Raw genomic sequence first — 22,573 nt, 5'->3', positions numbered from 1 at the left:
AATTTTTCTTCAACTCTGAGGCTTTTCTTTCGAGGAACCCGTATGGGTTTCTTTTGTAGCAATTGCTACAAACGGGTGGATGTCTGATTTTCCCTTTATTCACACCCAGAGTTACATACCCATTGACCCAACTTGGATCACTGGGTATGGGACACTGCATTGGTATGCGCTGCTCTTCAATGACCCTCTTTCACGTCCGCGGCTGGCGTGAAAGAGGTTCCTTGCAGAGCGGCTCATACGCAGCGGCGCAGACCCCGTGGCGCAATTTGACACCAGAGAGGTTCGTTTAAGAGCACCACATAGCCACAGTTATATAACCAGTGACCCAACTTGGTTCGACGGTTGGTTTGGAACTCTGGCGGCACAGCAGCCCGGTGCTCTATACGCATTGGACCAGGGACTACCTAGTGACCCAAGTGGCGGGAAATAGGTTAGGCGCGGACAGATATACATAGGTACATGCCGAAAACTGGGGAAAGTTCTTAAAGAATGATAATAGCATTAAAAACGTCGATGAATAAAGTAGGATTTTAAGCGAGAGTTTTCTCTCTACATGATCTATAATAGTCCCAAACACGCGAAGGTGTCTAGACACGAATCCAGAGTCTCCAACCGATAGCAACCCGTACGTTCTCTGATCGTACTGGAATTTAGAAGAAAACTGCAAAGACTGCGCTGGCTCTAGCACCGCTTTTCTGCGTAACCCGCTGGTGCGTAAGAGGCTTCCTTTTGGCCCTCCAGGCACACTGCGCTCCGACATCGTTCGCCTCAAAATACATGCGATGAGACCTCGTAAAGTAAATAATTTTGACAATAGTTGAAGCTAGTCTTATACTGTCGACCGTGGCTTAGTAAAGAGAAAAGAGTAATGGCGGAATGGGGGTGCACTTGAAGTACGTGACAGAGTGCGTGGCTGTGGTATGGCATAGTAATTAAAATTAAATTATGGGGTTTAACGTGCCAAAGCCACTTTCTGATTATGAGGCACGCCGTAGTGGAGGACTCCGGAAATTTCGACCACTTGAGGTTCTTTAACGTGCACCTAAATCTAAGTACACGGGTGTTTTCGAATTTCGCCCCCATCGAAATGCGGCCGCCGTGGCCGGGATTCGATCCCGCGACCTCGTGCTGCCTCGATCCCGCGACCTCGTGACCATAGCCACTGAGCAACCACGGCGGGTACGGTATGGCATAGTAATATTGTTACGAATGATGTTTATTTGCAGGGTGAAACTAGGTCCGAGAGGAAGCTACAGGCCAGGCCCAGCGGGCGCAGAGTACCGCTAGATCACGCGCGCACACTCTACTTCTGCTTTCTCTGCCTCAGTCGCGCAGTGCTGCAACATTTTCCCCGGGGGCAGACGAAGGTCGCTGAGCGAGTTAAAGGGACCTGTGATGGTACTGCTTAAGTCTGGCCATGTGAACAACTTGCGTCGCACGTGAACGCCGATTACTTGCCGTCACTTTGGCGACGACGTAGTTCACATCACTCAAGCGGCTGAGTATAACGAATGGTCCGGTGTAAGTGGCGAGAAACTTGCGGTACAATCCCTTTTTACGAACATGTGTCCACAACCAAACATAATCACCGGAAGTGAAGCTGACGGGGATATGACGCGCATCATAGCGAATCTTGCTGTTGCTTTGTGAGGACAACGTCCTAAGATGCGCCAGTCAACTTGCTTCCTCAGCATGACACAGAGTTTGTGCGATGGAAGGATCTTCTTGGCACGATAAAGGTAGAATAGTGTCCAGAAAGCTCTGGGGAGCGCGTGCGTACAGCAAAAAGAACGGCGCATATCCAGTAACTTCGTGCTTGGCACTATTGTACGCGTACGTTGCAAAAGGGAAGACGGCCTCCCAATTCTTGTGGTGAGCAGCGACATACATTGATAACATGTTGGTAAGGGTTCGATTCGTCCGCTCCGGGAGGCCATTGGTTTGCGGGTGGTAAGGAGTGGAATGACGATATGCAGAACCACAAAGCCGTAAAAGTTCTTCAACGACGTCGGTGGTGAATTGCCGTCCACGGTCACTAATGACAAACCGGCGAGCGCCGTGACGGAGTATGACGTGATGCAACAAAAATGAAGAGACATCTGCTGCAGTGGCATATGGAAGTGCCGCCGTTTCCGTGTAGCGAGTAAGGTAATCTACGCATACCATAATCCAGCGGTAGCCAGCTGACGTCTTCGGGAGCGGGCCAAGCAAGTCGATGCCGACTTTTTCAAAGGGTAACGTTGGTGGCCTAACTGGTTGCAAATAGCCTGCTGGAGCCATCTTCGTTTGCTTGTGGCGCTGGCAAACTGTAAAGCTGGCGACATATTGTTTCGTTGTTTTCCAGAGCTTGGGCAAGAAAAATCTCTGTAGAAGTCGGTGTAGTGTGTGTGCAAAGCCAAGGTATCCGGACGTGAGTCATGCATGGAACGAAGGACAGCCGAGCGCAGGTTTTCGGGCACAACTAGAAGCAATGGGGGACCATCAGCCGAGTAATTTTTTTTTGTACAGCAAACCATTACGAAAAGTAAACGGTGTTGTTCCTGCTGGCTCACGTGCAGCTGCCCGTAGGGATTTCAAGGTAGGGTCGCAACGTTGCTCGCTCTCGAAGGTACTCAGGTCTGGAAAGTCGGAAGAGATGGAAACTAGGTAGTCATCGAAGTCATCATCCTCAGCTTTAGTGTGCGGCGAAGGGAGACGGGATAGGCAATCAGCACCCGTGTGACAGCGTCCGCTCTTGTAGTTAACGGAAAAGCTGTACTCTTGAAGGCGCAAAGCCCAGCGGGCCAACCGGCCAGACGGGTCACGCAGCCCAACGGGCCACCAGAGTGAATGATGGTCAGTCACTATCGTGAATGCGCGGCCATATAGATACGGCCGAACTTCTGAAGACGACTGCTAGACACTGGAGTTCAGTAACGGTGTAGTTTGTCTCCGCTTTTGTAAGTGTCCGACTAGCGTAGGCAATGACATGCTCACGGCCACCGCAGAGCTGAACAAGCACAGCGCCAACACCCACACCCCTGGCGTCAGTATGCAGCTCAGTTGACGCCTCCGGATCAAAATGCCGCAGAACCGGTCCAGAAGTCAACAAAAATTTCAGCTGTTGAAACGCCGACTCGCAGAAGTTCACAAGTATGGGGTGTCTTTGGGAAGGAGAGACGTGAGGGGAGAGGCAAGCTGTGCGAAATTCTTGATAAAGCGCCGGAAATATGAGCAAAGGCCCAAAAACCTTCGCAGATCTTTCACCATGTGTGGCTGTTGGAAGTCGCGAACCGCCGCTATCTTTTCAGGGTCTGGTCATATGCCGTATTTGTCGACCAGAAAGCCTAGTACAAGGGCTTGACGCTTACCGAAGTGACATTTCTTCGAGTTTAAAACAAGGCCAGCTTGCTGGATACAGTCAAGAACGACCGACAGGCGCTGATTGTTCTCGTGAAATGTACGGCCGTAGATAATGATGTCGTCTAAATAGCACGTGTACATGCAAATTTCCCGTCCGAGTCCGCGGAGCACGGTATCCATAAATCGCTCGAATGTCGCTGGAGCGTTGCATAAGCCAAAGGGCATAACGTCGAACTCAAAGAGACCGTCAGGTGTCACGAAGGCTGTCTTCTCCTTGTCTGAGGGGTGCATGGGAATTTGCCAATATCCTGACCGTAAATCAACAGAAGAGAAATACGACGCGGAGTGGAGCCAGTCGACGGCGTCATCTATTCGTGGTAGGGGGTGCACGTCTTTCTTTGAGACGGTGTTTAGGCGGCGATAGTCCACACAGAATCTCCATGAGTTGTCTTTTTTCTTGACTAGGATCACAGGAGCAGCCCAAGGGCTACATGATTCCTGAATCACTCCTTTCTGTAACATTTCTTCGACCTGCTCGGCGATGACTTTGCTCTCTGAAGGTGAAACGCGATAGGGCTTCTGACGAATTGGCGTTGCTTCCCCAGTATGGATGCGGTGTTGCATACGAGACGCCGGTGGTGTATGGGACTCTCGTTGGCCTTGAGCAAAATCAAACACTGTGGCGTAGCGAGCGAGCACTCCTTCAAACAGACACTGCTCACAAGAAGACAGCGACTTGTTAATCATGCGCTTAAAGTCAGCAGAATTATCATGGTTGGAATCGGGGTTGGATTTTTTTCCGGCAGTTGACATTTCGACAGTTGCGACGCTGACAATGGCTTGTTCATTAAAACTTGCCAGTTTAAGTCCTAGCGGCAATGTTATGGATTGGATTGAAACGTTCACTGTCCACAAACGAGTACAGCCATCAGTGGTGACAACGAGGGAGCGAGGGAATATCACATTTTTCTTGAACGCATTTTTATAGTCGGGCTCGGCTAAACCACAACAAGAACGTGTACGAGGTCGAGAATTTTTGACAGGTACAAATATTGCAGTCTGAGGGGGCAAACACACATCTTGCGACACGAAGAGAACGTCGGCGGCATCAGTGGTGTTATCTGTCATGGAAGTTAGCCCGTCGCGGAGAAGAGAAATCGCGCCACTTCCACAATCCAAAGTTGCACCCCACTCACGCAAGAAATCAATTCCTAAAATAATGTCATGCGTTGTACGTGCAAGCACAGTAAATTCACTTCGAAATGTCTGATCCCCTATCCTAACTGAAGCAGAACAGACCCCAAGTGGGCGTAACATTTCCACGCCAACTCCGCGAATGGTAGCGTTCCGATCCCAAGACACAATAACTTTTTGCCCAAGACGATTTTTGAAGGACAGGCTCATAACAGAAACTGCCACCCCGGTGTCAACTAAAGCAAAAACACTCGCACTGTCAACTAAAACACACACTTTGTTTTTAAAAAAATTTGCACAAGGGGGTTTTAATGAAGATGATCATATTGCGGTCTCACCCCCATCGGTCGCACCAGCTAGTTTCCCAGGTGCGGCGGTGACAACGAACGACGACGAGGTGATGGAGAGCGCAGTTGCCATGTTGGTGGTGGTGTGAGGCTGCGATCGGAAACGGGGGAGCCGCTAGAAGGGACAGGGTTACGGCCAGGGCTCGTCAGCGGGCACGTGGGGTGTATAGGAATTAAACCGTGGAGCACGCTGCTGGCGGCGGTGGCAATACCTAGCAATGCGTCCAGGCACACCGCAGCTGTAGCAAATGTGGGAGTCGCGGCTTGTCGCCGGTGACACCGGTGACATAGGTGTCATGGGTAGAAACGTACTGTCAGGCTGGTTGTAGGGGGGAAGAGCCCGTGGAACAAATCGTTGTGGTGCATCTTGGCGGCGTCCCCGACTTGTCGGTTGCGGTGGCAAGTTGCTGCTCTCCGGACGATCAGCATAGGTCCTGCGAGGTTCTTGGTAACTCTGACGTACCCAGGTGGCCGGTGGCACACGAGAGCAATCGTCAAATGCACACTGATGGCACACATGGGCGTCTTCAACAACTTTAAGGCGTCCACGCTCTTCTTCAACCACTTGCCGAATCACCGAGGAGATGTCATCGTGGGTTGGGACGGGCACACTTGCAATAGTAGTAACATTGTCCAAACGTCCGAACTTTGGTCCGATCCCTCTCATTTTCAGCGCTTCAAACGCCCGGCAGTGTTTCTTCAGATCAGACGGAGTACTAAGATCTTCCTTCGTTATAAGAAAATTATAAACATCTTCAGCGATTCCTTCAAGCAGATATCCTACTTTGTCGTCGTCTGTCATAGTAGCGCTGATGATTCCGCACAACTTCAAAACAGCCTCTAAGTACGTTGTACACGTTTCGCCAGGTAGTTGAGCTCGTCGGGAAAGTGTCTGCTCAGCCTTCTTTTTCTTAGAGATCGGGTCCCCGAAGCACTTGGTGAATTCTTCTACAAAATTATCCCAGCTTGTGAGAACGTTGTCGTGGTTTTCAAACCAGAGGAGCGCGGTTCCAGCGAGAAAAAAAAAACACGTTATCAAGCTGCTTCGTAGTGCTCCAGTGGTTGTGGCGACTCACTCTGTTGTAGTGTTTAAGCCAGTCGTCGACGTCTTCGTTCGCCTTCCCCGAAAAGGTGGGTGGCTCTGGCAGCGGTGTCCAGTAGCCGGCCTGACCTGCGTGATTGCTGTCTGGTTCGCCGCAGGTGATGTCGTCATTGCCTTCTCCGGAATCGGCCACGTCCGCTGCTTGTGGCCGTAAACTGGCCAAGCGCCTACTCCGTTGGACAGTTGGTAGAGCTGGGTCGTCCGTGATCGTCCAAGATTTGCTCCGCACATCCACCAAAGATGTTAGGAATGATGTTTATTTACAGGGTGAAACGAGGTCCGAGAGGAAGCTACAGGCCAGGCCCAGCGGGTGCAGAGTACCCCGAGATCACGCGCGCACACTCTACTTCTTTCTCTGCCTCAGTCGCGCAGTGCTGCGACAATATTATTTGATTGATTGTTGTATGGGGTTTTATGGTGCAAGGGCCAGATATGGCCAAAGAGCGCTATATATATCAAATTACTTCTAGCACACTAGGTGAAGCTCCAGTGGTTCGCTATACATCGCCATGAAAAACATATAGAGAAGTGGTTCTTGCAGGAAGAGGAGGAAAGGCTGGCACTATCTTCTGCAACCCTTGCGGGAGCACGGCTCAGCGCCAGCAGGGCGATGGATATTGGAGTGAAGGAGATAGAAGGAGGGAGAAAGGTAGAGAGTTGCCATGGCAGCAGCGGAGCAGGCCGGCTGGGAAGGCCCAGTGGCTTCGACCGGAGGAGTGGACTGGTGATAGACCATAGGAGGTGGCACAGCAAAAGCGAAGTTGAGGCGGATCAGGAGGCCCGAGGTGGTGAATAGCCGTTAGGCTATTCGTCTTTGAAGAAATTTCCTAGAGTCTCGCCGAGAGCCCCGACGAGTCCAGGTACTCGACGACACTCAGGAAGGCTGGTAGCTGATTACGGTTTTAACATAGCGTTGATATATTCAAGAGCTGCACGCACCCACCGGTTCTGTGGCCGTGTAAGGCGCACATGTTAAGATTACGCCACGAGGCTTGTTCCGGTAGAACGAATCCATCACTTGAAGGTTCGCGCTTCATACACAGTAGGCTTGACGTTAAACGTTTACTTTTTAGGGGTGCGGCACACAGTTAAATTATATCTGGCGAGAGTTCCTTTTTTTTACAGGGGAAACAACAGTACCATTTGATTTCAGCGCCACCCAGCCACTGTTATTTAGCTCCGCCGATGAAGAAATTTTGGTTAGTAAAACAATGGAGTTTTAAATTTGATGAGAGTTATTTGATTTTATAACTGTGATTAGGGATGTAAGAAACGTAGCTACTACGTACTTAACAATTGTTTCATTTTTCATTCCTTAGCACATGCAACACTTTTTGACGTCTTTCCCTAAGACGAAACCGGGACTGATTATTGTGAAGTAAAACGAAAGGGTCATTATATTGATATGAGAGTAGGAGTAGCAGTCACCACTACACGGGGATTAAATGTGCTCTCCTAGTGTGAACAATTTCTAAGGTCAGCAGGCAAAGAAAAAAAGATATGATTGATCCCTCTTTCATAGGAGTGGGTAGAGCACGAAAGTGCGAAACGTGTCTTCACAGAAGCTGTTGCGTGCCGACTTCGTGAACTCACAGTCCGCTTCAGCGAAAGGCGCACGATTTGCGGGTCGGCGACCCTGATTCAGGTTTGTTTGGCGCGCGCCGTCCAGCTGCCGAGTCGCTTCGGCGAAGGCACGAACATTTTGGTCAGGCGCCATTGTGTCTTGGGCAGCCGGTTGAGTTGCGACGCGCTCAGCTTCGGGAATGCGAGTGGTAGAGTTCGCAGCGTGCGCCGCGAACGCGCGAAGGCGTTCTGCTTCACGCTGGCGTGTCTCTTGCCGGGCCAAAGCGAGATTCGCCCGTCGGCGTCGTTAGCTTTCTGCGCCGCTTAGCGCAGCAGTTTTCTTAAGTGGCGCCATCGCAAGGGAAGCCAGCAAGCTGCGTGTAAGTACTGCTGATGCATTTTGAAGCTGCACTCCGTAGGCGACGGGGCGTCACAGGCTAATCGGGCGCGCAAGACAAACCATGCACCGATACTGCATTGTCACCTCAGCAGAAGGCCTACGCCGCCTACACTGGGCTACACCGCATTGGAGCCTCCGCTGCGCTGAGTCTTCCGAACCGCTCGCTGTCGGCGCGCTTTACCGCTCATATATGGCTGCGCCATGCCTGTCAAGATAGCATATTTTACGCGTTCGCGCGGACGTTACATCCGTTACAGGAAGTTGATGGTGGACTCGGGCATAGCACACTTTCGTGTTAAAAAAGTCGGCATAAAGCTCCTTCTTTCTACCAGGGTTCCTTTGCTTTCGGAAATGCCCATATTTGTTTGAAATATAGGAACGATTAATCTGAAATCGTAACAGTCTGAAATCCTAACAAAGTAATTGACACTTGAGTTGGTGCGTATGGGGGCCACAATGAAGAAAAACACTAAATATTTATGCGAGAGCACAACACAGACTAGGCAAACCTGTGACTATAGAATTGCTTTTGTCCGAGTTCGTTAGGTGTCCATTACAACGAAAAGCGCAAATTGCGAACAAAGATGAAACAAATAGCCTTCCTATTGGAAGAGAAGCACGCGTCGGTTATTGACCGTCAGGCTGGATTTGTTGCGTGTTGTAACAGTGAATTGCTTTGGCTGGCACAAGAACTGTTGCACTTTTCGAAATTATCTTGTGAGTTATCGAGCTTTGCTATCTCGTCTTTTGTTTCTTCCTTGCCTACAATACGTTACCATTTCTGCTGCCATTTCGACAACCGCTGTTCTCAAGCGTAAGAAAATACTCACCATAATGAAATTAAGCTGTTAGTCAACGCATGTGTTTGATTATTGCCGTTTCCTCGTCTTAAGAGCCGTTTTCGTCATCTTGGTGGGCAATTGTCGGTAGAGTTCCAACGATGTTTTTTCTGCGACAGATACGGTAGCGCCCTGCACTGCTTACTTTGCACTGTACTCTTTCGCTAGAACACTTTTCTTTTATGTGCGATTTAACACTCACTAGCAGCCGTAGTCTATACGCAAAGAATAAGTTTGCGTCGGCTTTGAAGAGGAAATTTAATATAGCAGCCTCACTCTCATGGATACCAGCGGAAGGAAGCGATACGCTTTGTTGTGGAATGCGCCACTCGCTCAGACTTTAGCCTCTCTGACCTGAAGTCTGTGCTTGCTAATTATTTTGTTTTATGGTCGTGTATTGCTGTTATTTGTTCTTTTTCAGTTGCCTTAATTAGCTATTGACTTGAGTAGGTTTTAGAACGGGGGCGTTTTTGCCAGCTGCTTATGTTTCATTTTGCTTATTCCAAGCGTGGCGGTTCGTGTTCGACGTTGCTCTCGAACGAAATTGCTTGGCAACCGCGTTTACGCTCGAGGTGTTATCTTGGCGCCCGTGAGTAGCACGGGCTAGTTGAATGAACAGTGGTGGTGACCACAGCGCAGACAGCGGATACATTATATCCCGAGCGTTCGCGCTGCACGTAACATGCGAAGAAAAAGTGCGGCCACACGACGCGCGTAGGGAAACACACAATGGCAGGAACCTAGCGCGCCGTTCTGTACACGCCGCCTACTACATCGGCGATAAGCAAAGACAATGGGCTCCAGCGACGAATTGGCGCCCCACCGTGGTCGATACTCGGTGGCCGATAAGGCCAGCTCCAGGGGCCAAAAGCCCCCGGTGCAACGGGGCCAGAAGCAGACACGCTTCAGCAGCCGTCGTGCGACGACGTTCATCCGAAGCTCCCTCACTCAGTCAGTCCTATCCTGGGCGCTGCGCGGCGCTAACACATCCGAGCAGGCACTAGTGAGGCGGGCCACCCCGTGAATCCGGGAGAAGAGACCAGCCAGGCGAAGTTGAGCAGCAAGTGGCTTTTGAAAAGACTCTCTCGCCGACGCCACCGTCGAGTCCAAGCTGTCCCATGGTGATCAAGAGCGGATATGTGGACGTGAAGCTGCCACAAAGCGCCCGCAACAGCTCCACTTGGAAGGTTCGAGCATCAATTGCACTTTGCATCTGCGGCTGTGTTGTCGAACGCTTGTTTGCTGTTCAATGTTTGCGCGAGAGTGCGCCCTTCTAGCGGGTGCAGAAAAGATGAGCAGTTTAGCACTATTCAAAGGCTTGTATTTGATTCTCCCCTTGATTGACTTTCTCTGTGCTCCCGTCATCAGGCTTCAGAGGAAGCGAATAACGATGTCAAATTTATTGGAGAATGCGCGCAGTTCAAAAGCAGTTCGGAATGCGTACCATGTCCAAGAAACGGCGTAGAAAATGCGCGTTGCGAAATGGACATAGTCGCGCTAGCGATCAAGTGCTGACCTCATGATCGCTAACGTGACCTATGGGAGCTGTTCCAGCAGTTAGTATCTGCATAATGTCCTTGTGTAGCAGTTGTTGTGCTCCATGCGGTCATGAGTGCTTTGCTATTGTGTACTTGCTCTGTGCGTTGTACGTCATGAATTCACATGCGCCTTTTTGGTTTAACTTGATTATATTTCACCTTGTCTGTACAGAGAACACAATGAAAATAATTTGTTTTACTATGTGCAAGCTTGTAAACTTCGACACCACATGTAATAAATTAACCTGGAAGTCCCACAGGCCGGACAACTCTGTCGGTAGATAACGAGAGTATTTCATGTTTTAAACGCTCAACTTTGCTCTATTTGTCGATGAGTTAGTCTAACATGAATATCTAAGCGATAAAATGCGCGCTTGCTGAAACTAGGGATCATGCGTCAAAAATACTACAAACTTTAGAGCTTGCTGGCCGGTAAAATAGGGTAGCAAACGCCTTCAGGATATTATTGCAAATAAGGTGATTTATTTATTTGTTTATTTATATATTACGCGTCAACGAAGAGAACGAAAAATATTCTCTACACTTCTGATATACTATATCGTGCTAATTTTACAACATTAACATCTCATGGCGCTTTATGTCCCAAGTCTACACGCAACGAGAGGCACTGTTGTGTGCAACACCATATTTATTTGAATTACGCGGAACTGCTTAACGCGCACTGTGCGGTCACTACACAGGTCTTCGTTGCATTCAGTGCCTATTAGAGCGCAGCCGGGAATCGTATGCTCGGCAACGGAACGTGATAACCGCGGAACCATAGCGATGGTTGAAAATAGTCAATATCGGGGAAATGTGTTTCTTAGCACTTTTGCGACAAGGAGGAATGACCGACTTATACGAGTGCGCCAGCGAAACCGTGTAAGAAAGAATAAAGGGACAAACACTACGCCTCATGTACTACCAACGTTTGATTACAAGGTCTACACTGACTCTCCACAGACTTCGTATATATTTGTAACTATTCTCACTTTTGTTTTTGTCAGACGCTTGTCCTTAGATGTATCTTGCACTGGTCATGCCACATGACCACTATAAGCAGCAGCCATTATCGTGTGCTTACTTTCGTGCTTAACTAGACCAAGGAAGCCAGCCATTGTCACTTGAAGTTCACGGTGATTTCGGAAGCTGCAATTTTTTTTTTTTTTGCAATTTAATGCGGTGTTACTAGGACAGTGATGATGGTCAGTCAAAGATCAGTCGCCTCTACGTAAGAAGTCATAAAAAAACATGATTCTGAAGTTTCTTTCGTTTTGTGAAAAAATAAAAGGCTTCTTATTTCGCACGAGTGTGTAGGTACATGTAAGATATCGACGAAAGGCTTTGTTGGAATAGTTCGCGTCGGAGTTGCGCGCATTCGATAAATTTCTTCGACCGTACTCTCTTAGCAGGCTCGCTCCTGCACTTTCTCATCTAGTCTCCGCCAGCGATGTCTCCTCCAGTAATTACGATCTTCCTAATAAACACCTTGAACTCACTCTTGGTCGTCGTCGGACATGTATCGAGCACTTTGAAACTTCAGCAGCTGCGCCCTGCGCACCACGCTGGTACTCTTGAGCTCACCGCTTACATTCGCTAAAGCGCTCGGCTTGGAATCTACTACTACTAGTACTAGTTAGTAGTAGAAGTAGTAGTAGTAGTAGTATTAGTAGTAGTGAAATTATTCTGATATTTAAAAATGTCCAAAAACTTCACAGTGATGACATCTGAGACATCGTCTTATAGAAGACGTATTTTGGTCACTTGCGGTTTTTTAACGTGCTTCCAAATCTTAGCAAATGAACATTAATAATTAAGGAAAATATATCACATTTATAACTTGTTATACCGCAAACGTGCGTCTTCTGAGATTCAGGCCGGCACAGGTTGGTTCTTTGCCACCTAAGTGATAAATTTACAAATTGGTCGCACACTGTAATTTGTCTGCATTCGACATTCGCACGCGAGGGAGAGAGAGAAAGAAAACAATGGTAAAGGAGAAGGTTAAGAGGAAGCTTTAGCTCGGGCCCAACTCCGACGCGGCCTATTCAAATACATGTAAAACGCAAAAACGTTTTTATGAGGTAACCCCTGGACCGATTTTGATGAAATTTGTTGCATTTGAAAGAGAAAGTTAAATTCTAGTGACTGTTGGAAGCGGAATTTCGATTTAGCGCTTTAATTTTCTTAAAACGTTTTTCAAATATTTGACCGTTTGAAAAAAATAGAAGCACGAAGTTTACAAATTCATAGCTCTGCATCAAGAACAGATATCGCGATTCTGTAAACGGCATTCATTAGATCATTCAAAGCGGACAAATTCAATATGTCATTTTGCATCTTACGTGAATGTGTTACGTTGGTTACAACGGTTTTGCAAAAGTTGTATGTCCCTATGATTAAATTTTTTTGTATTTATGTGTAACATATCAATTTTGTCCGCTTTAGATGCACTATTAGATGCAATTCACAGAATTATACTATCATTTTTAGTAGTTGAGTTACGGAGTTGTAAGCTTGATAGTTTCGTTTTTTGAAAATTTTCGATTTTCGCCAATTTTTAATAAAAGATTGACGACCTAACTCAAAAATTCGAAACCAACAGTCACTAGATTTTACATTTTTCTTTTAAATGCAACAAACCTCGTCAAATTTGGTGCAGTGGTTGCCGAGAAAAACGAATTCTCCTTTTACATGTATTTAGATAGGAGCACTCGAGCTAAAGCTTCCTCTTAACTAGGAAAAGTTCTGTCTGCTAGTCAAGAGGGGGAAAATGGAAAAGGAATTTTCCTTTTCGCCTTTCCCCATTAGACTGTTGGTCAACAGGGACACTGGTAGGTCTCGATGCGCCGCGTGGCAGTGGAGTGAGCAAACTGAACCCATATGCCCATAAGTTAACGGCGTAAGAACTCCCCCTTCTTTTCCACTATTCAAGGGATAACGCACCACTGGAACATGTATCACTCGCGGTTTCGGAGTTCTGCGTCATTTCTTTAGCGTATACGGCTAATGCGGATAGCCGGGCTTCTGAAAATATACAATCAACCACAAAATTTTACTGACCACGGGATCTGAGAAAAGGCTGAATATCTCCACAGCCTCACAACGCAGCCTGGCATTCGCATTAGCAGCCTCTACTGCTATATGCTAACAACATTGTGACACACGGCTGTACTGGTTACATTTAGACTGCTCGGAAATTAAACGATTTCTGAGATCCCTTGTTCCACTAACTGCTGTGGTGGACCGTACGTTACCTAAACGATCATTACATTGTCCACAGGATACCGCTTGCGTTATCAGTAGATGCCAGAGTTCGTCGAATATGTCCACTGTATCTTTTAGCTCGCAGGTACTTCCACGAAAGACAAATTCGAACAGTGCAGGAGATAAGAAACGCTTTGAGCACAGGTCGTTCATTGTCTGTGTCCGAATTCTGACGCCGCCGCTTACAAAAGCCGGTGCTATGCGGACAGCAGCGATATTCTGGGCACGCTGAAACGGCTGGAGAAAGAGACCTAAGGCACGTCCGCCGCTGACGGTCGGTGGCATTAATTTAACAAACAATACAAACGACACACGTAGAGTACTTGAAGTATTGCAGGTTATACTTCAACGGAATCTAGGGAAAATAAAGCTAAAAACAACTACTACTATTCGAAGCAGATATGTCGAGCTTACAATAAAATGAGCGGAACATACCTGCTCCTTACTGAGAGGAGGTCATCTGTACTCTAATCTCCCCGTGTGTATGCTCCTTTGCCCGTAATCTAACTTGGGTGAAGGAAGCCTTTCTGAGGAGACTTTGGGCTGGGGTGGCCCTTACTCCATCTGTAACCTGAGCCTGTGCCCAGCACCTGAAGACCTTGTGAACTGCCCGAAGTGCTCTGCCCCCGCGTCCGCAGCGCATGCTCGACACCTGGTGTGGCTGTTTGCAAAGACGAAGGCCACAAGAAGTGCTTAGAGGTGCTGGGAAATGGACAGACCAGCCCACAGATTAGCAACGGTTAATTATGGACGATAATTTACGGAGGCCACTTATGCAGTTTCTTCACGAAGAAGGATTTCACGGATTAAGTTAAATCATATGCCGCACAATAAACTTGGCAAAGTGGTAGCTTGGCCTAGTTGGTGAGGCATCTTCGAGGGTGTTCGCGTCTCCTTTTTTGTCCCTGTCGTTACCATTGCGCTGTACACCCTCGAAGTAGGGCAAACCGTGCGATTAAAAAACAAAAGTAAAAGGAATACTCTCCTAGATCTTTTGGGAAGCTCACGCACGCAATGCAGAATAACTACTGACACCAGATCGTTATAGCGTTCGGACGTAGAAGAATGCATGACAAGGACCGCCTCTGAACGGCTATATTCACTGTCAGAAAGCACGCGTCGTCACAGAGGATCGTTTATTTTCCTATTCTGCATGCTTGAAAACAGCAGACGCGTCCTGTGGCGAAAACATGTGCCGGAGAGAAATAAACACGATAGTACGCTATAAACATTCGTAGTATAGCATCAGCGTGGAGTAACATAGCGCAGCGAGCTGTGCTGTGTTTCTCGGCTGCGCGCACGTAGTCCGCGCTGAAACTCTGCGCGAGCGTTTGTTGACGCGGCGAGTGTGTGCGCTGTGTTCCTCATGCTGGCTCGCACGCTGCGACGCAGAGCTGGAAGCGGAAATGGGTCGACCTGACCCAGCTGGAGTCGGCGTTGGGCCAGCCGTGCGACGTGCTGCTCGAGGTGCGCGCCCACCGCAACTCGGGCGTCCAGGCTCGCGGCACGCTATCGCCCAAGAACGCCCAGGTGTTCCGGTGCGGCTCGAGCTCGCGAGAGTTCGCCTTGGCCGTGCGCTCGGGCCAGCGGCCGCCCATGGTCTACCTGGCCGGCGAGAGCGAGACGCAGAGCCAGGAGTGGATGGCCGCATTGCGAGCGCTGCTCTGGCCACCCGTGCCCATGGTGGAGCTTGAGAACGGTACGTTTCCGACCACGCAACGTCGCGGACGTCTGTGACCGCGGGACAAAAATAGATGCGTGCGAGCACGCCGAATGCCAAAACAATCGTTCTAGTGAGCCCTGCAACACGTTCTGAAAAGGGTCAATACACCTGCTCTCTGGTTAGGTACGTGTCGTGAGTGCAAGAGCCAAATATGATTCCCCTATACACTCGACAATACAACCAACAGTGCTGTTGTACAAGTAGCGCTTGCCCTTTGTTGAGTTCGCTGATTTTTGAAATCGCCATCATTTAATTACTTGGAAAGCCGGATTCCTTCACTTGCCACGGCTTGTCAATTCTAGCTCACGAGCAGTAGGAATAACGGACTGGGAGTGAAGTACGGGGGAGTAAGCAAGTATGAAAGAAAAGACAATGCCTTTATTTATTTATTTATTTATTTATTACTGCTGGAGTCGAAAGCGGGAAGGTGCGCGAGCGCTTGATTTCGAACGTGGCCAAATTTTTGTGGAAACTTCAGGACATTGGGAAGGACACGAAGCTTACTGAAGCGGTGTACAACACGCTTCCAAGAAAGGTTGCTACACCGACGACGCTTAACTACATAATCGTGCATGCCGAAAACACCCTGTAGAGCTCTTTAATATGGCTTCCCATGATGAGAATAGCAGTGAGATTCCTCTGCACGCAAGGAGGCTTTGTCACAGGCGTGTATACATTAGCCGTAGAACTGTAGCACGATCTGCATTTCTCTGTGTCACTGAAACAATCTATACCTTTCAAAACCTTCAGGGTTTTAGCGAGACAGTGGCGTAGAAAGCGAACAGCGACGCAAGAGAAACAAAACCATGGAGGAAGTTGTTCTTCGTTGCTCAATGAACGAAACGGCTGCGCTGTGCACTTCGCAAAAAAAGTTTGAAAAAAGAAAAAAAACCCGGATATATTCGTCTTCATTCCATGATGAATGACTTGCGCAACAGCGAACAGCCATTTTCCTCCTGCTGATCGCGGGTGATTTATCTTTGAACACGTCTGCAATTACTACTCTATAGGGCACCTAATTTACAGCGACTTTATTCCCTTCGCTCATATTCGCCCTACATTGACGCTTCTCCTCGACCTTGTTTCTCTTAATTTTTACAGTTTATTTCAATTTTGCATTTATTTTGCAATCTACAACCGGGCCATGATCTTCTGCTATTATGTTCCCGCAGTACTGGGCTTCAAGTTCGAGGCCTCGCTCATCGACGACGCATGGAGCGGCCGCGCTGGCCTCTTGGGCAGCTACGGCAACCTGTCCATCAGTGGTCACAAACTTATCCTTACACACCCGCACACGGAGCACGTGATTCAGGAGTGGTACCTCAACACCCTCGTCCGGTTCCAGGTCTCGCGGAACAAGCACGAGGCGGACCATGGCAAGCTGCTAGCAATCGAGTGTGGAAGGTGAGCATGCAGTTCCGAGCTTCGGCGACCAGTACCCTAGACACGGTGTCAGGACCCCTAGCCACGTGCTGAACTCGCTGCATATCGCGCACCGTGCCGCTGTCGGCCGCATATTAATAATAATATTGATGAACATCTCGCAGACAGCTATATTTTTCCCCATAAACAGTGAGGAGCGACCAGCTCCCCTTGCAGGCATCAGCCCATCTTCTGACACTCTCACATTAAAAAATAATAAAAATAAACAAAAGAAGTGAATACAAATGGCAAGATTCATTTCTTGAAAGCGTGAATGTGCGTGTTCGCAAAGCAACTTCTCGACCAGAACGTAGTGTTATGCCCACGTAACCTAACCCCTTCTTTATTTCTATCCCGCAGCGAGAGCTCGACCGGGAGAGGCGTGCTCCACTTCTACTGCCCGGAAGCGCTTAACTTTGTCTACACGCTGCGCGGTGTCGTTCAAGGCATTCTCAAGCGCATGACACCCGAACAGTACAGCTGGAAAGAAGTGCATGAGATGCGTGGCCACATTCCTGCGCGACGCCAAGGCTCCGCTCAGCAGCATCGCGCGGCCGCCGTTGAAGACAGCAACGGCTACAGTGTGCCGAAAACCAACGCCATCTCCGTGCTGCAAATGCCCACCTTCAAGGGGCCTCTGCCCTCTCCTAGACTGGACGAAGTGCAGGGATTCCCCTGCTCCCGCCAGTCCCATCTGTCCATTTCCACTTTCGACTCCGGAATCTCGATTACGTCCGCTAACGTCGACAGCGAACTTGAGTCGCCCGTGTCCGAGGTGGCGTTCAGCGTCTGCAGCGACATGGACGAGCGCATCTACGAGAAGCTCGATGACGTGCTGCTGAGAAGGGCATCGCTGGAGAAAGAGGATGACATACCGCCGCCATTGCCTCCCAAAACTCACAGGCGGCGCAAGTCGGAGCCAGCCAAGACAGCGTCCGTTGAAGAAGCTGCGAGCGCGGTTGAGTCGTCCCCCAACGAACGGACTCTGAGGCCGTACTCGATGCCAGCCGATATGGTGCCCTGTCCCAACCAAGGCGGCACGCACGTCTCGCCGTACGGGTCCATAACAAAGGCCACTGCCGCGAACAGCCAGATGGCGGATGACACCGCAACGCCTGCGGCTACAGAAGTGCACGACCTTAGGGATGCGGCCGCCCCGTCGTCTCAGCCGACGCATTGCCTTTCTCCTCGGGACAAGCAGAATGAAGACGCCGACATGACTTCTCGAGAAACCGCGGTTTCCACTGGAGAAGATTGCGTCTCCACAAGTGAAACTCCACACGCATGCAAGGAGACAGCGCGGCGAAGAAGCCGCCTGTATACCGCAGTCGACTGCAAGAACGACTGCCAAGTTAGCCTAACCGTTGGAAATCTCGCCGAAGAAAGTCGACTCAAGGATAGAATTCGTTCCCGCTCGTTGGTTCTGTGCCCTGAAATGCTCAGGCAGATGAGGCGACAGCGAGCGTGTAGCTTGCCCACCAGCTTGTTCATACGCTGAAGTTTGTGCCATGTAACCACCGTTTTTTAACGTTAAGTGCTTATTTATCAATGATACGCAATGTATACCGCATTATGCCGCCTATTTTGCAATAGCCAGAGAGAGTATTTTTAGGTCATTTCTGCACACAATCGCGACATGTAAAGAGATCACGTGTGCAAGAAGTAATATTGCTCCTTTTAAACGAAGCAAGCTAATGTCGGGCTTGGTAGTCACTAACTTTTGCGAAGCGAAAATATTGTCTTGTGGTCAAACCGATATTTGTCTTGTGCATACCGACGTGTGATAATACCCTGTTCATTTCCAGTTTCTCTTAAGCTATCTGGGTACGTAACTGCGGCTGTACCCTGACATCTCAGGCCCGAGCACCTATGTGCTCCTTTGCTCCTTATCGTGAACCTGCACATTCACTCCTGGTTCTCTTAGGCATTTATGAAAAAAATGTATAGAAATATACTATTATAGTATACGTAGACACGACGGTCACTAAGACCTCATCAAGAACATCACCCGTCGTGTGACGTTTTGCGCCTGCGTGGCGTAGGTTTTTTTCTTTAATATACTAATATGTTGAAGCCTTCATTGTTTCTGCGCCATGTAGGGCACATACTGACGGGAACAATATGAACACTGACTGGGAACCAACGACATGAACTGTGTGTCTGTTTCGCGCTTCTTCGTGTGAGTTCGTATCATCGGTTTCCAGTTAGTGTTCATCTTCTCCCGTCAGTGTGTGCCGTACATGGCGCAAGAACAATGAATCTACCCCAACTATCCAATTCACCGCTTTGGTAAATGCTGCAGCATATCACTAGTTACAAAGAATAATAAGAGTATCGTTTACTTTACATCTCTACTAAATAAATATACATATTGAACATGAACTACTTGAAATGTACACATCGTGAACATAAAAATGGCGCAAAACCATTTAATTTTAAAAATGCTGCAACTATCTCTAGTGCCGCAGATAACAGACTACAGCAGGCAGGTGTATATAGCACGTCACAGAAACCCCAGGGAAAAATACAAATCACGAGTGAAATTGAAGGCAGCAATCGGTATTAAATATTCTCGTAGTCGGCTCCGTTCCTTTCTTTTTCTGTGCTTGATTATAATATTGGGCTACAATATTGTAATATAAATAGCGTCACTGTCGCTGACTGTAAAAAAAAAAGATGTTCAAACACGCACTCGTTGACACATTAACTGGCGCTGCTATTCAGATGACAACGAGACAGAGCATATGCATTGCTCTACGGCGTAGCCTAGGGGATGGTTTTGACGTGCAGACCAAGCATCGTTAGGCAAAGTGCAATTTTGTCTAGGAGCATTTTCTTCAAATAAATAGTTATATCCATTACAAGTACTTAACTAATAGAAACTTCTTTAACCTCATTAAAAAGAGCACGATGTAAAAATAAGACGGCTCTAGCCATGCTATAGGGGCTCAAGAAGCAGCTCAGAAAAATTTACTTCCTGTTTTAAATGTTGAAAAGTTATGCGCCTTGAATATATTGTCGTAGTAGAAAATAAAGCGCTTCCACGCAGGAAAGTGAAAGCATAATATTACTTAGTAGCAGGGTGACTGTTACCGACAATGATCGGTAACAGCACTACGAGTGCTAACAGTTCATTCAGCGTCACTTCTAGGTGATACGACGTGATTACCTCAGATGTAGACCTTGAGAGCTAAGCCTACTACTCGTTTCTCTTGTTCGCTCACATTTTAGGCTTGCATAAGCGAATGGTGAATATTTTTACGGCTGCGAAAGGCTGGACGTGTTTCCTAACTCTCTCAATATGACATATTTGACAAATAGCGAAATTTTAGGGTACTTCCTTTTAACCGCTTTGGACACTTAGGAATGACTTGCATGAGCAATGCAATTACGCTCAACTGCTATAACCAGTGGTTAGCTCCGACAACAAGAAAAAGGAGACACCGGCGGCGTACACAAAAGCACCACAGAAAGACTTTGGGACTTTACCTGAAAATTATGTGAAGGATGCAGCGAGCTCGTTGTGCATTAGTTGTAGATCTGATAAAATAGCGTTCAACAGTTATTGCTTTTATGCCATTCGTGATGCTGAAAGCAACAATGAGGCAGCCGCTGTTGTAATTTAGTAATCGTCGGAAAGCGTGGAAGCCTGATCATATACATACGAACCCAACGGTTATACATGTTTTGACAGGAGAAACCTCAACGGACGTGCGTGCATGACGTCATCATCCGGTAGGACTCATGTCCTCGCTTTCCGTCTGTCGCGAAGCTCTGTGCCGTCGTGTCGCATGGCCGGGGTGGGGCGTTCTAACGCGCGTGCTTAGCGGCATTTCTACCTGTTGCGCTTAATTACAAGCGGCGAGCGTGCCTCATCTATTATTTGTTTAACACCAGTGTGTCGTCATGATTACTTATTTCACTCATCGAGTCCACTTTATCTCTCAGTGTGTATTTGCAGGTGCATTCTGTATTAGCGTGTGTATGCAAGTGCGTCAGGATATTGCTATACATTGAAAGCAAGAAAGTGTACATATGTACCATTTTCATTTTGTACCATAAAAAAATTCATTCATAATAAACGCATCTTCAAGAAACTGGCCCAAGGTTTGGATTTTGTCACCATTCACGGGATGCACTGTTTCTGTTACTTGGAGGTTCGTGGAACCAACTGGCTCACACACAACGCGAAACAGTTAACGCCACTTTTTGAAAGTGCTCTTTAACGTTCCGTTGTAATTATCAAAACGTACTCTGTTCTGCACGTCACCGCCTTCAATGGCTATTTATAGGCAGTTATGCCGATCGTCGCACTTATCATGAGATGTTTCAAGTATTCGCACTAACTGTCGTAGAAGGTGAACTAATATGGGCGAGAGACTCGATACCATATATTGCCTTCGCAGCGGATGCAATCACACTTCTTCAGACATGAAGGTGTCTACAGTAAGAGGTATTCGTTGCCTTTTCTTTCCTTCACGTAATTATGTTAAGTAGGTGCTATGTGTACAAGCGAACTGGAAAGTAATGGGTTATATAGGAAATCTCGTAGTTTACGAGAATCTTATTACTTTAGTTCCTGACCGCCTTTAACGGGAATCCCGCGTCGTTAATTGGCAGTTTCTTGGACATTGTGCTGCTATATCTTTACACTGAAGCATATGTTCATGATTCTTCTTAACCCGCCAAGGTGGTTTAGTGGCTATGGTATTGCGCTGCTAAGCACGAGGTCGAGGGATCAAATCCTGAATGCGGTGGCCGCATTTCGATGGAGGCGAAATGCAAAAAAAGAAAGGCCAGTGTCCTGTGCATTCGGGGCCCGTTAACAAACCCCTGGTGGTCAAATTAATCTGGAGTCCCCTACTACGGTGTGGCTTAGAATGAAATCGTGATTTTAGCATGTAAAACCCCAGAATTCAATTCATGATTCCTCTTAGTGACGTAGTTGCATAAAAAAAAAGCTTTCCTTGATGCAACTTGGTACAGGTTTGTTGCTTCAAACACCGAACCTAAAAATTGTTCAGGTTATGAACGAATCCCCTTGAACGCTTAGCAATGTAGTGAGTATCTTTATTCTGATAGTTCAGTTCTTGCACGCCAGCAAATAAAACGAGAGAGATAAATTAGCGGCAAACTTCTTAATCGAAGCTAAATGCTAACTTATTGAAGCTGAGTGCTGGATCGGGACACAAGCTAATATGAAAAGGCCCGTAACATCCCTAGGGAGCTTCGTATGTGAAGCTTCCATAGTGAATAATATTTAGCCCGACCTCTCTTCCGCTTACCTACTACCTCAAATAGGCGTCGAGCCATAATTTAAATGCGTTAATAATGCGAAAGTGCCTCATTACGCAAAAATCCATCGGGGTCGTCGGCGTGACCGAAACATGGTACCAAGAAATGGCCGGAGGAGGTGGCACCACGTCATGAGTGTATAACATAAATGCGTTCATGACGTTGCGAGTTCTACAAACGGCATAATGCTTTCGCATTCCCACACGTAATCAGTCTTACGTGTATCTGCTGAATTTTTCTAGTACGATCTGCTTACGTTGTTCTGCTGCCCAAACGCTTATAGGCACATGACAATTATTCCGTGCGCAAACAGTTGTTACGATTGGAGCCCTACATATTCAAAAAAGTTCAAACTGAGACACGTATCTTTTTTCCAATATTATGGAGTGCAGCTCAATAAATGCACGTACTTTGTTTTTTCATAAGACACTTTGAATTTTGGTAAAATCGCATGACCAGGCGAAATTCCAAAGTCTAACTACATCAATCTGAATGATCGCTCAGGCACAGTTGCAGAAGATAGAAGAAAGAAAATGCGGTG

At 47.7% G+C, this 22,573-nt stretch overlaps 1 protein-coding gene across 1 annotated transcript; it reads left to right on the top strand.

The window, feature by feature from the left end:
• Positions 1–9,645: 9,645 nt before the first annotated feature.
• LOC142588372 (uncharacterized) lies at positions 9,646–20,838 on the top strand. Its single transcript, XM_075700010.1, has 4 exons — positions 9,646–9,974; positions 14,985–15,291; positions 16,488–16,719; positions 17,098–20,838. The coding sequence occupies exons 1-4, from the start codon at positions 9,906–9,908 to the stop codon at positions 18,233–18,235; spliced, it is 1,746 nt and encodes a 581-aa protein (XP_075556125.1). The 5' UTR covers positions 9,646–9,905; the 3' UTR covers positions 18,236–20,838.
• The last annotated feature ends 1,735 nt before the right edge of the window (positions 20,839–22,573 follow it).

The sequence above is a fragment of the Dermacentor variabilis genome, chromosome 1 (assembly GCF_050947875.1).
Source record: "Dermacentor variabilis isolate Ectoservices chromosome 1, ASM5094787v1, whole genome shotgun sequence".
NCBI lineage: Eukaryota > Metazoa > Arthropoda > Arachnida > Ixodida > Ixodidae > Dermacentor > Dermacentor variabilis.
Note: the sequence above shows the minus strand (reverse complement) of the source record. Positions and strands in the feature narration are given on the sequence as shown.

Bases quoted from the DNA above. Each gene is read 5' to 3' on its own strand.
- LOC142588372 (XM_075700010.1), top strand. From the start codon at position 9,906: ATGGTGATCAAGAGCGGATATGTGGACGTGAAGCTGCCACAAAGCGCC. The intron at 15,292-16,487 runs GTACGTTTCCGA...ATGTTCCCGCAG, and splicing joins CATGGTGGAGCTTGAGAACG to TACTGGGCTTCAAGTTCGAG. The intron at 16,720-17,097 runs GTGAGCATGCAG...TCTATCCCGCAG, and splicing joins CTAGCAATCGAGTGTGGAAG to CGAGAGCTCGACCGGGAGAG.